Below are 21,051 nucleotides of genomic sequence, written 5' to 3'. Positions count from 1 at the left end.
TTATGTTATTTATTTTGTTCTAAAATTTATTGTATGTTAAAACATTCTCTCTAATTTATCTATATTATTACTAAGATTAATATTATTACTTTTATAAAAATATTTAAAAGCATTTAAAATATTTATTTATTACTAAAGTACTAAATCATATTATTATGATAAAAAAATATATTTTTATTTATTATTATTATTAGGTAACACCAAAAACAAAAAAGAAGTTACCAATATGATAAATTATACATATAATAAAATAGTACATTGTTAGTTTTACGTAGTGTTGTATATTATATTAATATATTATATTTATAATTTACAGATAGTAAGATTCTGTTAATATATTATTATTATTATTATATACATATTTATATATTATTTCAATTTTCTATTTTACAATATTTGAAAGTAATGAATGTAATATGGTTCATTTTTTTCTATTATACTTTTCTATGAAAATATTAATTCGTTAAAATTTAAAAGAAAATTTTTTAAATTTTCTTTTAAATTTGTATTGATATATATTATATGTTTATATAAGAGTAATATTATTATATATATTATATGAATTGTATATATTTGGTGTAGTTCGTTTGCTTTGGACTCATAAAATATGATGTTTGCAAAATATATTTATGTATTTGAAAATATATGTTTTATGCATAAATTTTATACTAATTAAAAATAAAATATATTATATCTTTTTTAATGATTATGTATTTTTGATTAACATTAAAATATTGTATTCACATTTATTTTTTTGTGAAATCAAAAAAATTCTTTAATTTATTTTATGATTAGTATTTGAATATATGTTACCATATATTTTGGTAGAATATATATTTTTATATAGAATATTGAATTCTATTTCCTTTTTATTTTGAAAAGTTTGTCTATCTTTTTGTTTAAGATAAAATATAAATAAAATAAAAGGGAATTTTATAGGATATAATATTTAAGAAAAAACAAAAGTAATCCTTTTCTTTAAGAAACCATACTATTTTGTTTAATTTAGATATAAAACAATATATTTAGAACATTCCTATGATGTATAAGTACATGGTAGTTAACACAAATAATATTATTAATAGGGAAGAATTGTTTTATAATTTAATTGTATAATATTTATTTAATATAAAAAATTTAATAAAGTTTTTCAAAATAAATATTAGAATATAAAATTCAAAAGAATAAAAAGTATTATAAATTATAGTAACTAAAATTAACATCAGAATTATATATTTGTTTATATTATTCAAGTCATAAATATATATTCCATATAATAATTGTCTTGTACGATTTTAAGTTTTGAATTAATTAATGTATATAAATATATTTTTCATTGAGAAATTATTATTTAAATAATATTATATTTGTAAAAAAAAAAAAAAAAAAAAAATTATTATAAAATATAATTTATATACACTTAAGTAACATCATATATATTCTAAAAATTCCATTACTTACATAAATGTTTCTTGCATTCATGTTTCCATGAATTTTTTCTTCTTCTATATAACCATATATATAATATTATAAGTACAACAGTTAATATAAGTAGAACCAAAGCTGCAATACCACAAGGGTATATTGCGACCAAAGCATTCGCTGCAACAGTTCCGCCTAAATCACCAGCACCACTTGCACAAAATCCAGCGCTTGTTTCAAGAACTGCAATAATAGATTCTCTACTAAGCATGTTAAATATAGTAACAAAGGATGCACACGCACTATAAGATCCTTTTATTCCCACAATATAATTTAGGGCAGCCGTTTTAGCAGCATACAAAGCGATTGTTGTTAAGATTACTGTAGCAAGTGAAGAAATATATATACCACGGGTACATCTCCCTTTTAAGTGCTTTAAATACTTATCTCTTCCTTTTGTTTTTCCTAGTTTTATATTATTAATATCAGTACATTCACATGTTGAAGATTTTTCATCAGCATTTGGACTCATGCCCAACTTCAACATATCACTTTCGTTACCAAACCTTTCTTCATATGTTTTCAATAATTCTTTTTCTATCGCTGACATAGGTTTTGCATCATTACCACCTGTATATTTTGTTCCATTTTTTTCTACTACTTCTTTTAATTGTTCATATGGATCATGAGATTTTTGGTATTTTTTAATTGCTTCTTCGTTCATTTTATCAATTATTTCTTTGAGTTCTGGATCATTATGATAATGCGGATTATGGATTTGGGTTTGTGCTAAACGTCTTGATTTTATCGTTGTTTTTTGTGTGTTTTTTGGTATGACGCTTATATTATAAAAATTATTTAGATAATTCTCCTAAAAAATGAAAAAGAGGATTAATGAATATGTACTGAAAATGTAATAATTGTTTTATTATATATTTATGTCATTGTAATAATAATGTATCTTTTTTACATACATAATATGGTAATACTAATATGTTTATTAAAAAGTTAAACAATAACATTTTAAGGTAATACATCTTCATTTTTAATTCAAAAAATAATATATTATATTTTAAATTGTATTAATCTAATTCATAAAAAATGATCTATTTTGTTTTCTAATATATATTTTATATAATATATTGATAAGCGGAAATTTTGTTGTAATTTTATGATATAATAACATTATAGTTTCATCATACGTATAATTTAAATTATGACTATATTCATTTAATATTTAAAAAATTAAATATAAATATGATATAAAATAAATTAAAAACAAAATTTTTATTTTACATTATTTATTTATTTATTGATTTTTTCTTTTTTTTTGTTCAATTTTTTTTAAAATATTTCTCTCTCATACATATATAAGAATTCCGATAAATTAATATTCAAGTAAATTTTAACAAATATAAAATATATATATATATTATAAAATTTTAAAAAATAACAATATATTTTCCTGCAAACACACATATAAATGTGTAGATCAATAGTTGTTATTGGTGTAAACCACATATATATCATAATAGCCCTCATGATTTTTATTAAAAAAATATCCTAAAATATATTCTAATATAATTATTATCTTTAAAATAATAACAAAATTTCTTGTAATTAATAAAATATAATATTGATCATAAAAATAACAGAATAAAATAATTTTATATGTATTTTAATATTTACATTTTTCATTTTTGTTTATTTCATTTTTTTTGCTAAATTTTATCCATGTTAAAAAATAATCTCTGTTGTATCTATTATTTTATGTAACTTAATTATATTATAATAATATATAAATATATATATATTATGATATTTAAATAAACTACATATTAGTTAATTACAAAATGTAATTTAATAAATTGAAAATATACAATTATTACAATAATACAATTTAAAATATTTTCAAAAGATACCACATAGTGGCATATTGTATTTTATATGGATGTATATAAATAAAAATAATATAATTATATTGTATTAACAATTTATATGTTGTAAAATATTACATATATCCATTGTATTTATATAATACGAAATATCATATTATATTTTTACAATACATAAGAAATTAATAGTATGATTAGATTTTAATAATAGTTTTCTTAAATATATACTTTTCAAAAGCGAACTTATAGTAATTTTTACTATTCTATAATTAAAACAATAATAATAATAATTTCATTATATTAATATATAAATAGAAAAAAACAATAAATTATATATATATATATATATATATATATATATATATATATATATATTTAATATTTTTCAAGTTATTAATATTAATATATTTTTTTAAATTTCCTATCCTATTAATTATATGCATTGGTATAGGCAAATAAAAAGGATATGACATAAATATGATTATTGTAATAAAATTATAATTATAATTATTATATAAATATATTGTTATTATTTTATTATAATACTTATTGTACTTTTAGGTTAATTTATTATTATTATATTATAGTGTGTTGATATATCGATATATCACGTTTAAAACATTTTTGTCATTAGTATACTAAAAGCATTATATATATATATATATATACAACATAATATTTTAATTCATTTAACATTTTACTAATTTGGTTTTAAAAAATATAATATAATATATTATTTATTAATTAATATATAAAGATATATATATATAAGTAACATCAAAATATAAATTGTAAAAGAAAAAGAAATTATTGTTATATTAATAAAAATTATTTTATTATTTATTTTTTATTTCCTATTATTCTCTTTTTTTAAGTTTATGCTTTTATTTATTTCATGTAATTGTTCTAATGTCATATTTTTATTAGTTCTTTTATGCATTTTGTACATTTTAATCACTTTTTGTATTCATTATGTTCGGGTATTTTTAATAATACATTAAGTATATAACAAAAAATTAAAGAAAAATAAATGAATATACATACTTATATTTTATTATATATGATATGATAAGTTTTTAGGTAATATATTTGTCAATTAAAAGAATGTGTTTATTTCTATTAATTATTTGTTATATAAATATGGACTAATTTTTTTTTTTTTTTTTTTTGAATAAGGTGTTTTCTACAATTAACAATAATTATTATTATAATATATATTTTTCTATATTATATATTTCATTATATGACATTTAATATGAGATATTATATAAATATATGCTACATTGTGTTCTTAAAAAATTAAATCTACTTACACGTATAAATTAAGTATTTAATATATATATTAAAAAATATATAATTTATTAAAGAATAAAAGTCTTTAAAAACAAATTAACATAATCAATAAATTATTAATACAATAAATAATTAATAAAATTTTCAGATAACAAAATACAATATATGCATAAACGTAATACATATAAAAATATAATTATTAATAATGAAAAACATAGTACATTCAAGGAAAAACAATAAATGTACCAAACGTCCTACCAACATCTATATAACAAAACATATCTATTCTTTTAATAATTTTATATATTGGAGTTTTTTCTTCGTTTTTTTTTTTCTTCGATAACGTAATATTAAATAAATAATTAAAAATATAATAACAACTATTACTATTACAATAAAGGAAATTATTATAGGATTAGATAAAATAGCACCAGTACTTGTTACCTTACTCAGTTCCTGAGTTGTATATATAGTAGTCATTTCTTCAGTTGTTGAAGTAGCGACTTCCGTAGCTTCTGCGACAGCCTTTCGTACGTTTGATTGTATTAATGTATATGGTAGAGTAGGTTTTTCTTTTCCAATATAACAGAGAAGTGTTTCTACTTCTGTATTGGAAACTGTACATGTTGTATTATATTTATCCGTAAGTATATATACAAGAAAGTCAATGTTTTTAAAATTGTTTCCTTTAAGAACTGTATCTAGTGTAATCCCACCTAAATTGTCTATATTCAATGATGAATTTAATGCTTCAATAACTGCTTTAATACCAGCAGCATTACCGGCATCAATACCTAACTGAATACCCACTTTCTCAGCAGTTGCCATAGCAACTTTTACAATACTATGAGCACCATAAGCTCCTAAAACTCCCAATCCTGGAACAGCAACTCCCAAATTTCTTCCACATCGCAAACATCCTTTTTCAACTTTATCTGTCATTGACTTTTCGCAAACACATGTGGGTATATCATTGGTATCTATCTTTGTTTCTAATGTGGTTAATTGTTGTTCCATTTGTTTTTCTAATTTATCTTTTAATATAATTTTCTGTATTTCTTTATCGCATTTATCTTTACATTGCATTCGTTTTTCGACCATACGTTCGTCATATTCATGAAATCTCTGTTGTGTTTGACGATTGAAATTATCCATAACTTCTTTCATTTGTGGGTCATTATCATAGTTGGCAGGTGTATATAATTCACATTCGCATAATAATCTAGTGATTGGTATTTTTAATGTATGATGTGTGGTGCTTTTATGGTTCCTTTGATTATATATCTATACAAAATGGTCACATATATATGTATATTATAATTAGTTCTTTTTTATTTTATATATATATGTTATAAATATGTATGTTTTTATGTTTATATATATATGTATATTTGGACTATATATATATAAAAATTATATATACGATATCGTAATATATTTATATATAAATATATATATTATATTATAATATGATTATATTAATCCTCTTTAATATATATGTGACATGGAATTACCAATATATTTAATGGAAGAGCAAACAATAATATATTAATATAATGGACTTTCATTTTTTTTAATTGTGATACGTATATTATTTTTTGATAAATATTATAACTAAAAAAATCACATAAAATACTTTATTTTATATTATAAATAAATTAAATAAAAATGTTTAACATAAAATATGATTATAATTTATTTAATATAATTAACAATTATTTTCCCATTATGTAAATATATTTTTTTTTTTATAGTGGATCCACATTTGCCATTTTATTTATTACAAAAAAAAAAAAACAAAAACGTAAAAAAATTAATATTAAAATAATTTATCAAAACATTCTGCATTTTTTATAATTTTTTTTAATTTTTAATTTTTAATGAAATTTAATTTTAAATCAACACAATAAATTATTATGGTTATTTTTGGTTTATTTTTTTTTTATTTTTTTCATTTTTCTCAATAATATCTAACGATATAGTAATAATACAACATATTTCTGTGTTGTAAATTATTTACAAATGTGCAAAACCAACGTTTTGGAAATTGTGTATGACATATATATAATACCAATTTATAATATATATATATGAAATACTTATGAAATAGTTATTAAAACATATAATTTCGTAACATTGTTGTTATAAAAACAATTAACAACAAATATTTTATAACATAATAAATGATATAAAATATTTTTAAACTAATAGTATATATATATATTTATAAATTAATTTGGTATCTTCTATTTTTTGTTATTTGTTTTTGTTCTAAAATTTATTGTATGTTATAAAATTCCCTCTAATTTATCTATGTTGTTACTAAGATTAATATTATTATTATTTTTATTTTATAGAAATATATTTCAAAGCATTTAAAATATTTATTTATTATTAAAGTACTAAATTACATTATTATGATATAAAAATATTTATATTTAATATTAAAAAAATAACATAAAAACAAAAACAAAGCAATTATACAAATGAAAAATTATATATATAATAAAATACTATGTTTTTATAGTTTTATGTATTTTTATATGTTATACAAATATATTATATTTATAACTTACAGATAGTAAGATTATCATAATATATTATTATTATTATAATTATATATATTATTTTAATATTCTATTCTTTGATATTTTAATGTAAAGAATGTAATATGAATTATTTTTTTGGATTATATTTTTCTATGAAAAATATGAACCCTTTAAAATTTTTAAAAGTTGTGTTTTTTTTTTTAATTTACATTAATATATTTTAACTTTTAATATAAAAGAAAAGTAATTATATATATTATATGAATTTCATATATTTGGTGTAATTTTTATAATTTTCGCTATTAACGAATGATGTTTGAAGAATATATTTTTGTATTTTTAAATATATATCTTATATAAAAAATATATAATAATTAAAAACAAACATATAATATATATTTTACTGATTACATATTTCACTAACCTTAAAATATTGTATTAAAATTCATTTGTTTATGAAATCAGAAAATGGTATAATCTATTTTATCATTGATAGTTGAAAATATGTTAACATATATATTTGCAGAATATATATTTTTATATGCAATGTTGAATTTTCTTTATTTTTCATATTTTTGTTTAATTTATGTTAGAACAAAAATAAAATAAAAGTTAATATTATAATATATAACGTTTAATAAAAAATGAAAAACATATTACTATTTAAAATTTGAACACACATTATTTATTTTAAATATAATATAATATATTTAAACATTTCTATGACATATAAATCATTGGTAATTAATAACAATACGATTAATTGGTGATAGGATTATTTTTAATTTTATTGTATAATAATTATTTAATCTAAAAATTGAATAAAGTGTTTTAAAATAAATATTAGAACATATATTTCAAAAGAATAAAAAGAATTATAAAAATTATAATACATAAAATTTTTGATATAAGAATTATGTAACGCTTTTTAATTATAAACGTAATAAATATATATTATATATAATAATTGTCTCGTGCAAATTTATGTTTTGAATTAATTAATGTCTATAAATATTTTTTTTTATTGAAAAAATACTATTCAAATAATAATATATCAAGGGTAAAAAAATATAATTATAAAATATAATTGATATGCAATTCACAAGTTATATAATTCATATATTTTAAAATACATTACTTACATAAATGTTTCTTGCATTCATGTTTCCATGAATTTTTTCTTCTTCTATACAACCATATATATAATATTATAAGTATAACAGCTAATATAAGTAGAACTAAAGCTGTAATACCACAAGGATCAAAAATTGCACCAGCAGAAGTTGCAGCAGGTACTGTTAAATCAGTAAAACAAGCTGTACTACCTGCAATCATAGAATCACTACTAAGCATACTATATATAGTGATAGAGGATTTGCACGCACTATAAGTTGTTCCATATTTAGTAAACTCAGCAAGGGCAGCAGCTTTAGCAGCATGCAAACCGAACATTGTTAAGAGAAAACTACCTACTGAGCAAGAACATATCCCACCTATACATCTGTGTTTTAGTTTTTTTAAATACTTATCTCTTCCTTTTGTTTTTGATAATTTCCCACCATTAATATCAGTACATTCACATGTTGAAGATTTTTCATCAACATTTTGGTACTTACCCGACTTCAACATATGACATTCGTCACCAAACATTTCTTCATATGTTTCCAATAATTCTTTTTCCAGCGTTGACCTAGGTTCTGCATCATTACCACCTGTATATTTTGTTCCATTTTTTTCTACTACATCTTTCAATTGTTCATATGGATCATGAGTTTGCTGGTATTTTTTTATTGCTTCCTCGTTCAATTTATCAATTATTTCTTTGAGTTCTGGGTCATTATGATAATGCGGATTATGATTTTTTGTTTGTGCTAATAATCTTGAATTTATCGTTGCTCTTTTGGTCTTGTTTTGAATAAGACTTACATTATAATGGTTATTTAGATAATTCTCCTAAAAAAAAAAAAAAAAGGATTAATTATTGTTTACAGAAAATGTAATAGTTCTTTTATAATATATTTATGTTATTCTAATAATTATGTATTTTTTTACATACATAATGTGGTAATACTAATGTATTTATTAAAAAGGTAAACAATAACATATTTAGGTAATACATATTCATTTTTAATTCAAAAAAATAATATGTTATATTTCAAATTTTATTAATCTAATTTACAAAAAATGAACTATTTTATTTCTAATGCATAATTTATATAATAAGTGGATAAGCGGAAATTTTGTTGTAATTTTATGATATAATAACATTATAGTTTCATCATACGTATAATTTAATTTATGACTATATTGATTTAATATTTAAAAAATTAAATATAAATATGATATAAAATAAATAAATTTTTTTTTTATTTTATATTATTTTTATTTTATTTATTATTTTTTTAATTTTTCTTAAAATAATTCTCTCATATATATATATATTATAAATTTTTAATCAATAACAATATATTTTCCTTCAAATACACATATAAATGTGTATAACAATAGCTGTTATGGGTGTAAACCATATATATATCATAATAGTTCCCATGATTTTTATCAAATAAATATCCTAAAATAAATTCTAATATATTTATTATTTTTAAAATAACAACAAATTTTCTTGTAATTAATAAAATATAATATTAATTTTAAAATAAATAAAATTATATTCTTTTATATATGTATTTTAATATTTACATTTTTCTTTTTAGTTTATTTTATTTTTGTTTCTAAGTCTTATTCTATGATAAAAAAATTCTCTCTATTGTATCTATTAATTTATGTTATTTAATTATGTCATTTTAATTCATAAATAATAATATATAAATATATATGCATAATTAATAGGATATTCAAAGCAATTATATATTAGCTTATTACAAAATATAATTGAATAAATTAGAAATATATTATTATTACAAGAATACAATTTAAAAGCTTTTCAAAAGATACAACATAGTGACATATTGTATTTTATATTGCTGTGTATGAATATAAATAATATAATTATAATATATTTATAATTTTTATATTGTAAAAATTACATATATTATAGTATTTATATAATACGAAATATAATATATTATTTGTACAATATATAAAAAAAACTAATAGTATGATTATATTAGAATAGAAGTTTCTTAAAGTAGTAATTTTTTAAAATAAACTTATAGTAATTGTTACTATTCTATAATAATAATGATAAATTCTTTATAATCGTACATAAATAGAAAAATAAATTATGTATATATTTATTTTTAATATTTTACAAGTTATTGATATTTATATATTGTTTTAAATTTCCTATTATATAAATTATATGTATTAATATAGTTAAATAAGAAAAAGAGATATGATATAAATATTATTATTCTAATAAAATTATAATTAATATATATTATGTTTTTACTATTTTATAATAACATTTACGGTAAGATTATGTTAATTTATCATGGTTATATTATAATTTGTTGATATATAGATATATCTTGTTCAAAACATTTTTGTGGTTACTATATAAAATGAATTATGTATATTATATTTTTGTTAATTTGTTTCCTGTAATAATATAAGACATATATTTTTATCAAAAGGGGGGAAAAAAATATAAGATAAAAAATAATTAATATAACATCTTATATTACGCATGACATTGAAATTTAATATAACAATAAATATGTATTATATATGTTATAAAAATAAAATCATAAAGATGAATGTTATTAAATATATTTATATTTATTTATATTAGTATATATTATATTAATATAATTATATTAAAAATAATATATCAATATAAGACTAATAATATAATATATTTATTCTATATTATATTCTATAATATATTATTTTATATGAGGAATTTAAAATATATAGATTACGAGGTCTTCTTAAATAGTATGTAATAAATAAATATATATATATTTATATAGGTTGTTGATTTAAAAAAATATATATATAAACAACACACGATTAACTAAAAAAAAAATAAATAAATATAAATTAAATTTTTTTTATTAACCGCATAAGAATAAACAAAAAAAAAATTATAGGGAAAAAAAATATATAATTTTATAAACGTTTAATAATAATATCCTTGTATTATAAACATAAAATTGACAAAACATTAAATTGAATTTAATATCAAGGAACCATATATTTATTGATTTAATAATTTTGTGTATTGTTGTTTTTTGTTCATTTTTTTTTTTCTACGATAACGTAAAATTAAATATATTATCATCATAACCAAAACTATTACCAATATTGCAACTACAGAAGCAATTATAGCAGTCTGACAAGCAGCATATGCAGATTCTACTGCATCAGTGCTAGCTTTTATAGCTTCTTCAGTAGCCTTTTTTGCAGCTGTTTCAGCAACAGTTTTGGCATCTGTGACGATAGATTTTACAGCTGTTTCTATAACATCATTCATTGAAAGAGCTCCACCTCGAGTCATCTCTGGAATGTTTTGTGCAGGTAGATATTTTTCCATCACCCAAGGGCAAATAGACTTATCAGCGCCAGAGCCACCGATAGGTAATATACATGACGATGGATTATATTGTTCATTTATGGCACGAGCAATCATTGTAACATTATTATAAATATTTGCAGTAAATAATGATTCCAATCGCTGAACACCTAGAGTCGATACACCAAATACTTTTGTTATTCCTTTAATGACTGCATCAATAGCTGCTGGAATACGTGCAGCTTCACCGGCAGCTTTAGCGGTCTCAGCACCTTCAGCTATAGCTGTTGCCAACGCTGCGCTTTTAGAAACATAGATACCAAATCCCCCTAATAATCCAACACTTCCTGCAACACTTCCTAGCCCACACGCACACATAAGACAACCTTTTTCTATTTTCTCTGCTAATTTTTTCTCCATTTTATCTTTATGAATAATTTTTTGTATATTTTTGTCACGTTGTTCTTTACGTTTTTGTCGTTTATCTTGCAACCTTTCGTCATATTCTCGTAATCTTTGTGAGGTTTGTCGATCGAAATTTTCTTTCACAGATTTCATATCCGGATCATTATGATAAATGGACGTATTTATATCACATTCGCTTAATACTCGTGATGTAGTATTTGGTGTATGACGTGGTGTGATGTATGGTTTATTTTTACTATACACCTATAAAAAATGTAATATATATATGTTATATTTAATTGTAATTTATGATTTCATATATTTATAATAAATATGTATATGGTATATTAAATAAATAATAAAAACTTACATATATTTTTTATTATTTCATGCATACATTTCATGTTGATGTTACCAATATATTTAATGGAAGGGAAAATAACAATACTTTACAGTAGTGCAGCAGTTTCATATTTATTGTGATACTTATATAATTTCATGATTAATATTATAACTTAATAATTAATATATAAAAATGTATTGTGTTTTATTAAAAGAATTATATATGTTTAATATAAAATATTATTATTGCTCTACAATATAATACACAATTATCTTACCATTATAAAAATAATTTTTTTTTTCTATAACCATATATTTCCCTTTTATTTAAAACAAAAAAAAAATTAAAAAAAAATACTAAATAGGGGGGGAAAATAATTAATTAAAATTTTTAGTAAATAATATAATAAAACCTTTTACATTTTTTATAATTTTGAATTGTAATTTCTAATAAAATATAATTTTATATCATAAGATAAATTGTAATATTAATTTTTTATTTTTTTAAACATTTATATAACCACTAAAACTATTCTTACAAACAACTTGTATTTTGTTCTAAATAAAATAAAAGTGTGTAGAGAATTAATGGTTAAAGGTGCACAATACATATATTACAACGTATTAGAACATATATTTATATAATACATATTCCAAGATATAACTTTGTATCATTGCAATTATATAAAACAATTTTACAATAAACATTTTTTATGATAATAAAACAAAAAAAAAAAATTTTTTAAATAGTAATTGTATTTTTTTTTTGTTCTAAAAATTCTTGTATGTTATAACTTTCTCTCTACTTTATCTACGTAGTTGCAAATATTAATATTATTATTTTTATAAATATATTTGAATTTATTTAAAAAAATTATTAATTATTAATCTATTAAATTATATAATTATCACAAAAAAAATTTTAATATTTATAATAATTATAAAAAAAATTCAAAAACAAAATTAAAAAAAAAAAAAAAAATAAATAACGAAATGAGAAATTATATATACTATTACACAATATATTGTATTGCTTATATATAGCGTTTTATCTTATACAAATATATTATATTTATTTTTATTATATATATATATATTTCTTAAAATAGTAATAGCATTTCTCAACTTATACATTAATTGCATTATTACATATTGTAACAAAATTAATAATTACTATATATTTTAATAATTATTTTGTAATAAATTGTATTATTATATATATATTAAAACAATAACACAACATTATATATACTATGAAAAAACAAGGAATCAGATATATTTATTTTATACTAAATTAGAAACATTAAAAAAAAATGAGGTTATTTCCTATAATGAGGATGATAGTACGTATTAGTACAAAAAAATAAATAAATAAAAACAAAAAAAAACAAAACAATAATTAGAAAAAAATGAAGAAGCATGAACGAAAAAAGAACAAAGTAAATATAAAAAATAAAATTATTATTATAATATTATGAATCTGGTGATACCATATATTATTTATATTTTAGAAAAAAAAACTTTTAACGATATGTTAAACGAATAACCTATAGATGCATGGATACTATTTAAAATGTGTTTTGAAATTGTTGATGGATACTCACAAATAATTATATATTATAATATAATAAATATATATTATATTTCTTTTATTGTATATGCTAAATAAAGAATTTAATAAAGATAGGTTATATTAATATTTCATCTAATATAGTAAAATTATACACACATGAATTTTCCCATAAAACAACATAATTTACATTCATGTAAATTCGGTTTCAAATCTCTAATCTTTTGGGATTTTTCATCCTTTCTGTAAATCTTGCCCTTTGTTCATTATATAATTCATTTTTTAATATATCATAATATTTTATAGATGAATAGATATAATTTTTTATTTCATCAATGGATGCTCCATCTTTAACTAAATTATAAAAATTAAGAGTATCTTCCCTATCTGTAGATGATAGTGCAACACCAATATCATGCATTGAATTATAGCATGTATGGTATTTAGTATTTACACATATAGGATTAACGGTATCTCAAACATGATAACATTGATATTCATATTTTTTTAAATAATCTTCTATATAAAGCCAAAAATATTTTATCTTCAAAACCTTCTTTAGTTATACCCAAAACATGATTCCATATGTTATAAAGATCTTCATTAGATGGACGTTCTTCTAAATTATCTAATACAGTATGTAATTCTTCTAGCGTGAATTGTTTTGATAAATCATTATAATTTATATTATTACATTTTTTCATAGTACTAACACCATTATATTTTAAATGATCTTTACTATTATAACCTTCTGAACTGAAAGCTATATTATTTTTTAATTCAACCTTTCCATTGTTACCCCTTAATCCTGAATGTTCTACGCATTTTACTTCAGATAAATTTCTCCTATATATATCATAAATTTCTACATTCTCTGTTTCACTTTTGTCACATATTATTATACACTAAACAAAAAATAAATAATACCAAAAGATCAATAAAAATTATATATATATATAAATTGATATTATAAAAATATTCACATTTATTATCTTACGTTTAGTACTAAGACTAAAAATATTCCAGAAATTGTTAACAAATTTGAAAATATTCTCTTATCAGAACAAATTTTCGTTGTATTTTTAATGTGGTTTTGCCCAGAATAATATTCTACACAATGGCATTTCATGTTATACTTATTATTATTATTTTATATTTTAAAAAATAATATTATGTATTTTTAAAATATATTAAAAAAGTAAATTGTTTTATACTTATATTTCTTACATTATTCTTTTAATGTATTAATTATGTTTCAAAAGAATATATAAATATATAAATAATGAATTTTAAATATATATATATATTTATTATTTCAATATTTTATCTTGATGTAAATATATTATTATGAATATATTTATATTATTAAAAAAATTAAAAATATAATTATAAATATATTGGTTTTGTAAATATTATAACACTCTTCATAATACTAACATACAAAATAACACTTATTTTGAAATTCATGACATTTTTATATAATAATTTAATTAAATTAAAAAAAATAATAATAATCTGAATTATAATACATATACATATATATGTGTATCATAATTAAAATGAAACAGATTATATTAATTATAAAAATATATATTTATTATCTAATTTTACAACATTCTGTATAATATATTAAATAAAAATAAAAAAATACACAATTTTTATATTTCTATTACAAATAAATATATCATTTCACCCCAACTCCATAAAATATATAATTTATATAAATTAAATTAAATGTATTAAAAAAAAAATAAAAAATGTCAAAATATCTCTTACATAATATATACAAATATATATTATAAAAATTATTTAGATATTTAATAATTATACAACATAATTAAATAATAACTCAAGAACTACATTTTAGTATTTATAACTATATTATATTTTCTTTTAGTTTCCATTTTTTAATTTTTTAATACTCTATTTTATAGTACATATATTATTAATCACTTAAATATAATATATATATATTTATATTTATATATTTATTTAATAGTTTTAAAATGCTAATGTATTTCAATCAAATCTTATATTAACATTTTTGAATATGAGAAATTTTTTAAAATATTAATGTTAGATTAAATATATTAATTTCTTATTTTTTTTTTTTTTTATTTTGTATTTTTTTTTTTTCTACAAGTACATATTTTCATTTAACATAAAATAGTACAGTTTAAATATTTTTAAATAAATATTAAAATATAATATATAAAGTATTAAATATTAATTTTATATATTCTGAAAAACACTTATTGTTATTAAAATGTCATTAAATGTGTGTCAATTTTAAATATATTAAAAATATATATATATATATATATATATATATATATATATATATATTTTTATTGATAAAAGAAATATTACAAAAGATAATAAATTATTTAAAGTAAAAACGCTTAAAAAATAGATAAAATTGTATTGTAAAACTGAATATATAATATAGGTTACCTGCAAATTATATATATATTATATGTATTTTATTATTCTTTAAATATGATATATAATATACAATAAATTTTATATTTAAAACAAAATTAAAATTCTTTTTTCAACACACACACACAAGAAAATATATATATATATATATAAATGTATGCAAAATTGATATTCATATATATTTAAGAAAAATATATACACTTGCATTTATATGATTAATATAATAATTATTTCTTAAAACTAATATATATATATATAATAAATAAATTATATTTGAGCATATACATGAAGAAATAAATAATATATATGCATATATTTTTGTTTATTCTTCAAAAAAAAAATATAATTTTACATATATATATATATATATATATATATATATAATAAATATTTATTTTTATACAATTCAATAGATTTATAAAACATATTCTTTTAATATTTTTTATATAATTAAAAAAATATGTCTTTTCATTTTTGTAATAATTAATTTTCACTTATTTACTTTTTGTTCAATTTTTTGTAAGAGTTGCTTTTGGTGTTCTTCTTGTAATTCCTTTTTTAATGTCTTGAAATGTTCTAAGAATGAATAAATAAATTTTAATATATCTTCAAGTGTATGTTCATCATTAATTAACCTATAAAAATCGTTACTGTATTGTACTTCTTCATTTGCTACAGTTCTATAAAATCTAAAAATATTTTCTTCCCATATACTTCCATATCCAAATTTTCCTTTAATACAACGAAAGATAGGATAAATATCATTATCTAAATATTCTTGTATTAATTCCTTCAATTCTTTTTGTATATCATCAAATCCTCCTTTTGCTACAGTAAGTGTGTTTGTCCATATTTTTCTAAGATCTTCATTTGATGGACATTCCTCTAAAGAATTTAAAACCTCATATAATTCCTTTTCCGTTAAATTCTTTGACATATCATTATTATTTATACTACTAATAAAAATATTACGCTCATTTTTTACATTAGTATTCTCAATATCATTATTAATTGTATATATATTTTCTTGTATCTTTTGTTCGTTATATTTTATGTCATTTACGTTGTCTATTGATTTATCACTATCTTCTTTTTTAAGTTTTAAGCTTTCTTTTACTTTTGAACCCTTATTATTTTTTTCTACCTGAACTAAATTTCTTTTATATATATTACAATTTTTAACAATTTCTGAGCTACTATTTTCTGAAGAATTCTATACAAAAAAAAAAAAAAAATTAAATAACATATATATATATATATATAACATAATACATATTTTATAGTAAATTAATTTATAAAAAAAAAATTTATATCATCAACTTACATTTAGAAAAACATAATAAAAACCGATCATATATAAACATAAGCAAAGAAATTTAAATGAGATATAATGTAGTATTCCTTTTTGGGTCTCATTAACATACGAAAAAAAAATGCTATAATTTTTTTTATTCATCTTATAAAAAACGTTATTATTTTTTTTTTTTGATTAATATATAAAGAATGAAATTATGACAAATAATAATATCTATATATTTATAAATGTATTAAAAAATAAAAATAATTTAATTTATAAATCAGCTATTATATATATATAATTATTTATTTATTTATTTATTTTATAATTTAATTAAATATAAAAAGTAAATAAATGAACAAAATAATAAATTAAATAAAAAAGAATATAATAATATATATATAATTATATATAAACACAAATACAAATTACGGATAAAGAATATTATCTATAACTCATAAACCAATTCTTTAATAAATATCATTAATTAAATTAATTTTGTTTCTTTTGTTTTTTTATTTTCTTTTATTTTTTTTATTTTTATTTATTTATTATTTTTTTTTTTTTTTATAAAACCTCAAATTATTTTATGCAGTAATACAAAATTCATTATTTATAATTAATACATATGACAAACCTACAAAAATAATATTTACGTGTATATTTTTAATATAACCTATATATTATATATATATAATTATATTAAGTATTTTTAAAATATGCATGATATATTTCAATGAAACCGTATATTAACATTTTTGAATCTGAAAAAATCTATTAATATATGAATCTTCATTTTCTACTATTATAATCAAGAAATTCATTAAATCATTATTATTATATTAAGTATATCAATTTCATTTTCTTTTCGTTCTTTTATATTTTATATATTTCTTATTATACGTACATATTTTTTCATTTAACATAAAATTTTGAAGTATATATATTTTTAAATATAAATATATATATAATTGTAATTATTTATTTTATATATATAAAAAAAAGGTATTTTCATAAAAATAACATTAAAATTATGTCAGCATTTAAAATACAAGAAAAAGAAAAAAAAACATATTTTTCTTTTATTGATAAAAGAAATATTACAAAAAATAATTTATTACATATAAGAAAAAAAAAATTATCAAAATTTAAAATTTTATATTATAATTAAATATATATTAAGTAAATACATTTTATATATTTTTTTTATTCCTTAAATATGCTATATAATGTACAATAAAACTTATATTTATAACAAAAATAAAATTTTTTTCTTTTTTAACATACCAAAAAAAAACAATATATTATATGTAACAAAATGGTATAAATCATATATATATTCAATGAAATAAGATCAAGGAAAACATAATAACAAGATAATAGAGAAGTACTAATAAACATACACAAAAGAATATTATAATTAAATACAAATATAATTTTAATATATATATATATATATATATATATATAATGAATTAAACATAGGTATGTTTAAATATTTGTTATATTAACATAAAAAAAAAAAAAATATTATACTTATTAAAAAATTTTCCTGTAATGATTATATATAATATCTGTCTTGTAAATAATATAATTATGATAATCATAATAAATCACTCAAATAGTTATATATCTATATTTTAATGTAATATTTTATATATATAATAAATATAATACACATATATATATGACATATATTATATTTATCATACAATAAGCTTCTTGTATGTAAAAAAAAAAATAAATAAATAACATACACCAATTAATATAAAGTGATTTAAGATAAATATTAAACATATTTATACAAAATGGTATTCTCATATAGAATCATAAAATAAATAAATAAATATATATATTAAGTACACATATCGAAATAAGTTGTGCAATTTGTTCAACAAATTTATAATTAAATAAGGAAACCTTTACTAGGTAATTATAAAAAAAAAGTATATATAATATGAAAATAAAAACATATTTTTAACAAAGAATTGTATAATATATTCACACATTTTTAAGTGATACATATGATTATTTCTTCATATTAGTTTATAATACCTTCCTATGCTGTTTCAAAATAAATTAAATATCATAGACATATAGTACCAAAACAAACTAGGTTACTACAAAATTATAAACAACATGAAAACATACATTCACTTAACATTATTATAAACGATTTATCACGATTAAAACATATTGAAATTATATTAATATAATTTAACATAGAAAGAGTTCAGAATACAATTTTTTAATTCAATGTGTAATTCAACATATATATATTAATAAAATCATTTGTACATTGTTAATATTTTTTTTATGCTTCGTTTTGTAATATGATTAATGTATTAATTATTTTTTCATTTATTCATTTTCTTAACATATTCATAGACACTATAAAGTATTAATAAATTTATTTTATTATAATATATAATAACTAATTTCATACACAATATTTCACCTGTCATAATTTAACAAATTAAATAATATATTGCTTATATCTTTAAATTTATTTATATTTTATTTCTTTTGACAATGATCCATATATAGTTTCTTTCATATAACAATAAAAATGAATAAAATATATAAAATTTATAATATAGTATATGTTTTTTTGTTCATTTATTATATTTATAAAAAACACTAATATATAACATATAATAAGTTTTTAATTTTATTTATTCTGTTTCTGTCTTTTGGTCTTAATATTTTCTTTTTTTTCCTTTCTTTTTTCTATAATGTAATACGAACATTTGTTCATTTTAGCAGTATATTCAATGATACAATAATACATTTCTATAATTTTTATATTATTTTATTTTATTTCCTTATTACTCGTTGTATAATAAGAATAACAACTATATATATATATATATTAATAAATATATAAGATATTTTGTAAATTGAAAGAAATAGAAAAAACATATATATCGTAAAAAAGACTAAATATATTTTTGTATAATAAAAATAAAACATTTGTTTTATTATTCTTAATATTAAATTATAATTATCTATCAAACATATAAATACATATATATATATATATATATATATCGACCATTTCCAAGTTGAAAATTCAAAATTCACGTTTAATACTATTCATGTAACTAATAATTTATGAAATATATCGATCCCTTAAATATTTCACATAATGGTACATAAAGAATGTCTCCAAAGTAACAATAATATTTTATTTAAAATAAGTTTTTATATTCTAGTTATGTTGTATATAATTATATTTTTTCCTCATTAACTTTTTCCTTATTCTATTTTACTTATACGTTATTGAAAATATTTTATATAACAATTAGCTTTTTCTTTTATAATTATTCATTACAAATAATATTGAATTATATTATTCT

General features: G+C 17.5%; 5 protein-coding genes and 1 pseudogene across 5 annotated transcripts, besides 1 other annotated feature; all 6 read right to left on the bottom strand.

The window, feature by feature from the left end:
* Positions 1-1,453: 1,453 nt before the first annotated feature.
* Positions 1,454-2,465, bottom strand: PF3D7_1254300 (stevor; the record flags this gene model as incomplete). The annotated part of the gene is made up of 2 exons (XM_001350890.2): positions 1,454-2,293; positions 2,397-2,465. 2 exons carry the CDS (start codon positions 2,463-2,465, stop codon positions 1,454-1,456), a joined length of 909 nt encoding a protein of 302 aa, XP_001350926.2.
* A 2,427-nt stretch (positions 2,466-4,892) lies between these two features.
* Positions 4,893-6,178, bottom strand: PF3D7_1254200 (rifin; the record flags this gene model as incomplete). The annotated part of the gene is made up of 2 exons (XM_001350889.1): positions 4,893-5,894; positions 6,125-6,178. The coding sequence occupies 2 exons, from the start codon at positions 6,176-6,178 to the stop codon at positions 4,893-4,895; spliced, it is 1,056 nt and encodes a 351-aa protein (XP_001350925.1).
* Positions 6,179-8,293: 2,115 nt separating this feature from the next.
* Positions 8,294-9,284, bottom strand: PF3D7_1254100 (stevor; the record flags this gene model as incomplete). The annotated part of the gene is made up of 2 exons (XM_001350888.1): positions 8,294-9,112; positions 9,216-9,284. The coding sequence occupies 2 exons, from the start codon at positions 9,282-9,284 to the stop codon at positions 8,294-8,296; spliced, it is 888 nt and encodes a 295-aa protein (XP_001350924.1).
* Positions 9,285-11,321: 2,037 nt separating this feature from the next.
* On the bottom strand, positions 11,322-12,513 carry PF3D7_1254000 (rifin; the record flags this gene model as incomplete). The annotated part of the gene is made up of 2 exons (XM_001350887.1): positions 11,322-12,305; positions 12,457-12,513. The coding sequence occupies 2 exons, from the start codon at positions 12,511-12,513 to the stop codon at positions 11,322-11,324; spliced, it is 1,041 nt and encodes a 346-aa protein (XP_001350923.1).
* A 1,648-nt stretch (positions 12,514-14,161) lies between these two features.
* Positions 14,162-15,082, bottom strand: PF3D7_1253900 (annotated as a pseudogene).
* Positions 14,162-15,082: a sequence feature (Plasmodium exported protein (PHISTa), unknown function, pseudogene).
* Positions 15,083-16,885: 1,803 nt separating this feature from the next.
* On the bottom strand, positions 16,886-17,851 carry PF3D7_1253800 (Plasmodium exported protein (PHISTa), unknown function; the record flags this gene model as incomplete). Its single annotated transcript, XM_001350884.1, has 2 exons — positions 16,886-17,608; positions 17,720-17,851. 2 exons carry the CDS (start codon positions 17,849-17,851, stop codon positions 16,886-16,888), a joined length of 855 nt encoding a protein of 284 aa, XP_001350920.1.
* Positions 17,852-21,051: the final 3,200 nt, after the last annotated feature.

Source organism: Plasmodium falciparum, assembly GCF_000002765.6.
Source record: "Plasmodium falciparum 3D7 genome assembly, chromosome: 12".
Classification (NCBI taxonomy): domain Eukaryota; phylum Apicomplexa; class Aconoidasida; order Haemosporida; family Plasmodiidae; genus Plasmodium; species Plasmodium falciparum.
The sequence above is the reverse complement of the archived record's forward strand: the minus strand, read 5'-3'. Positions and strand labels throughout refer to the sequence as shown.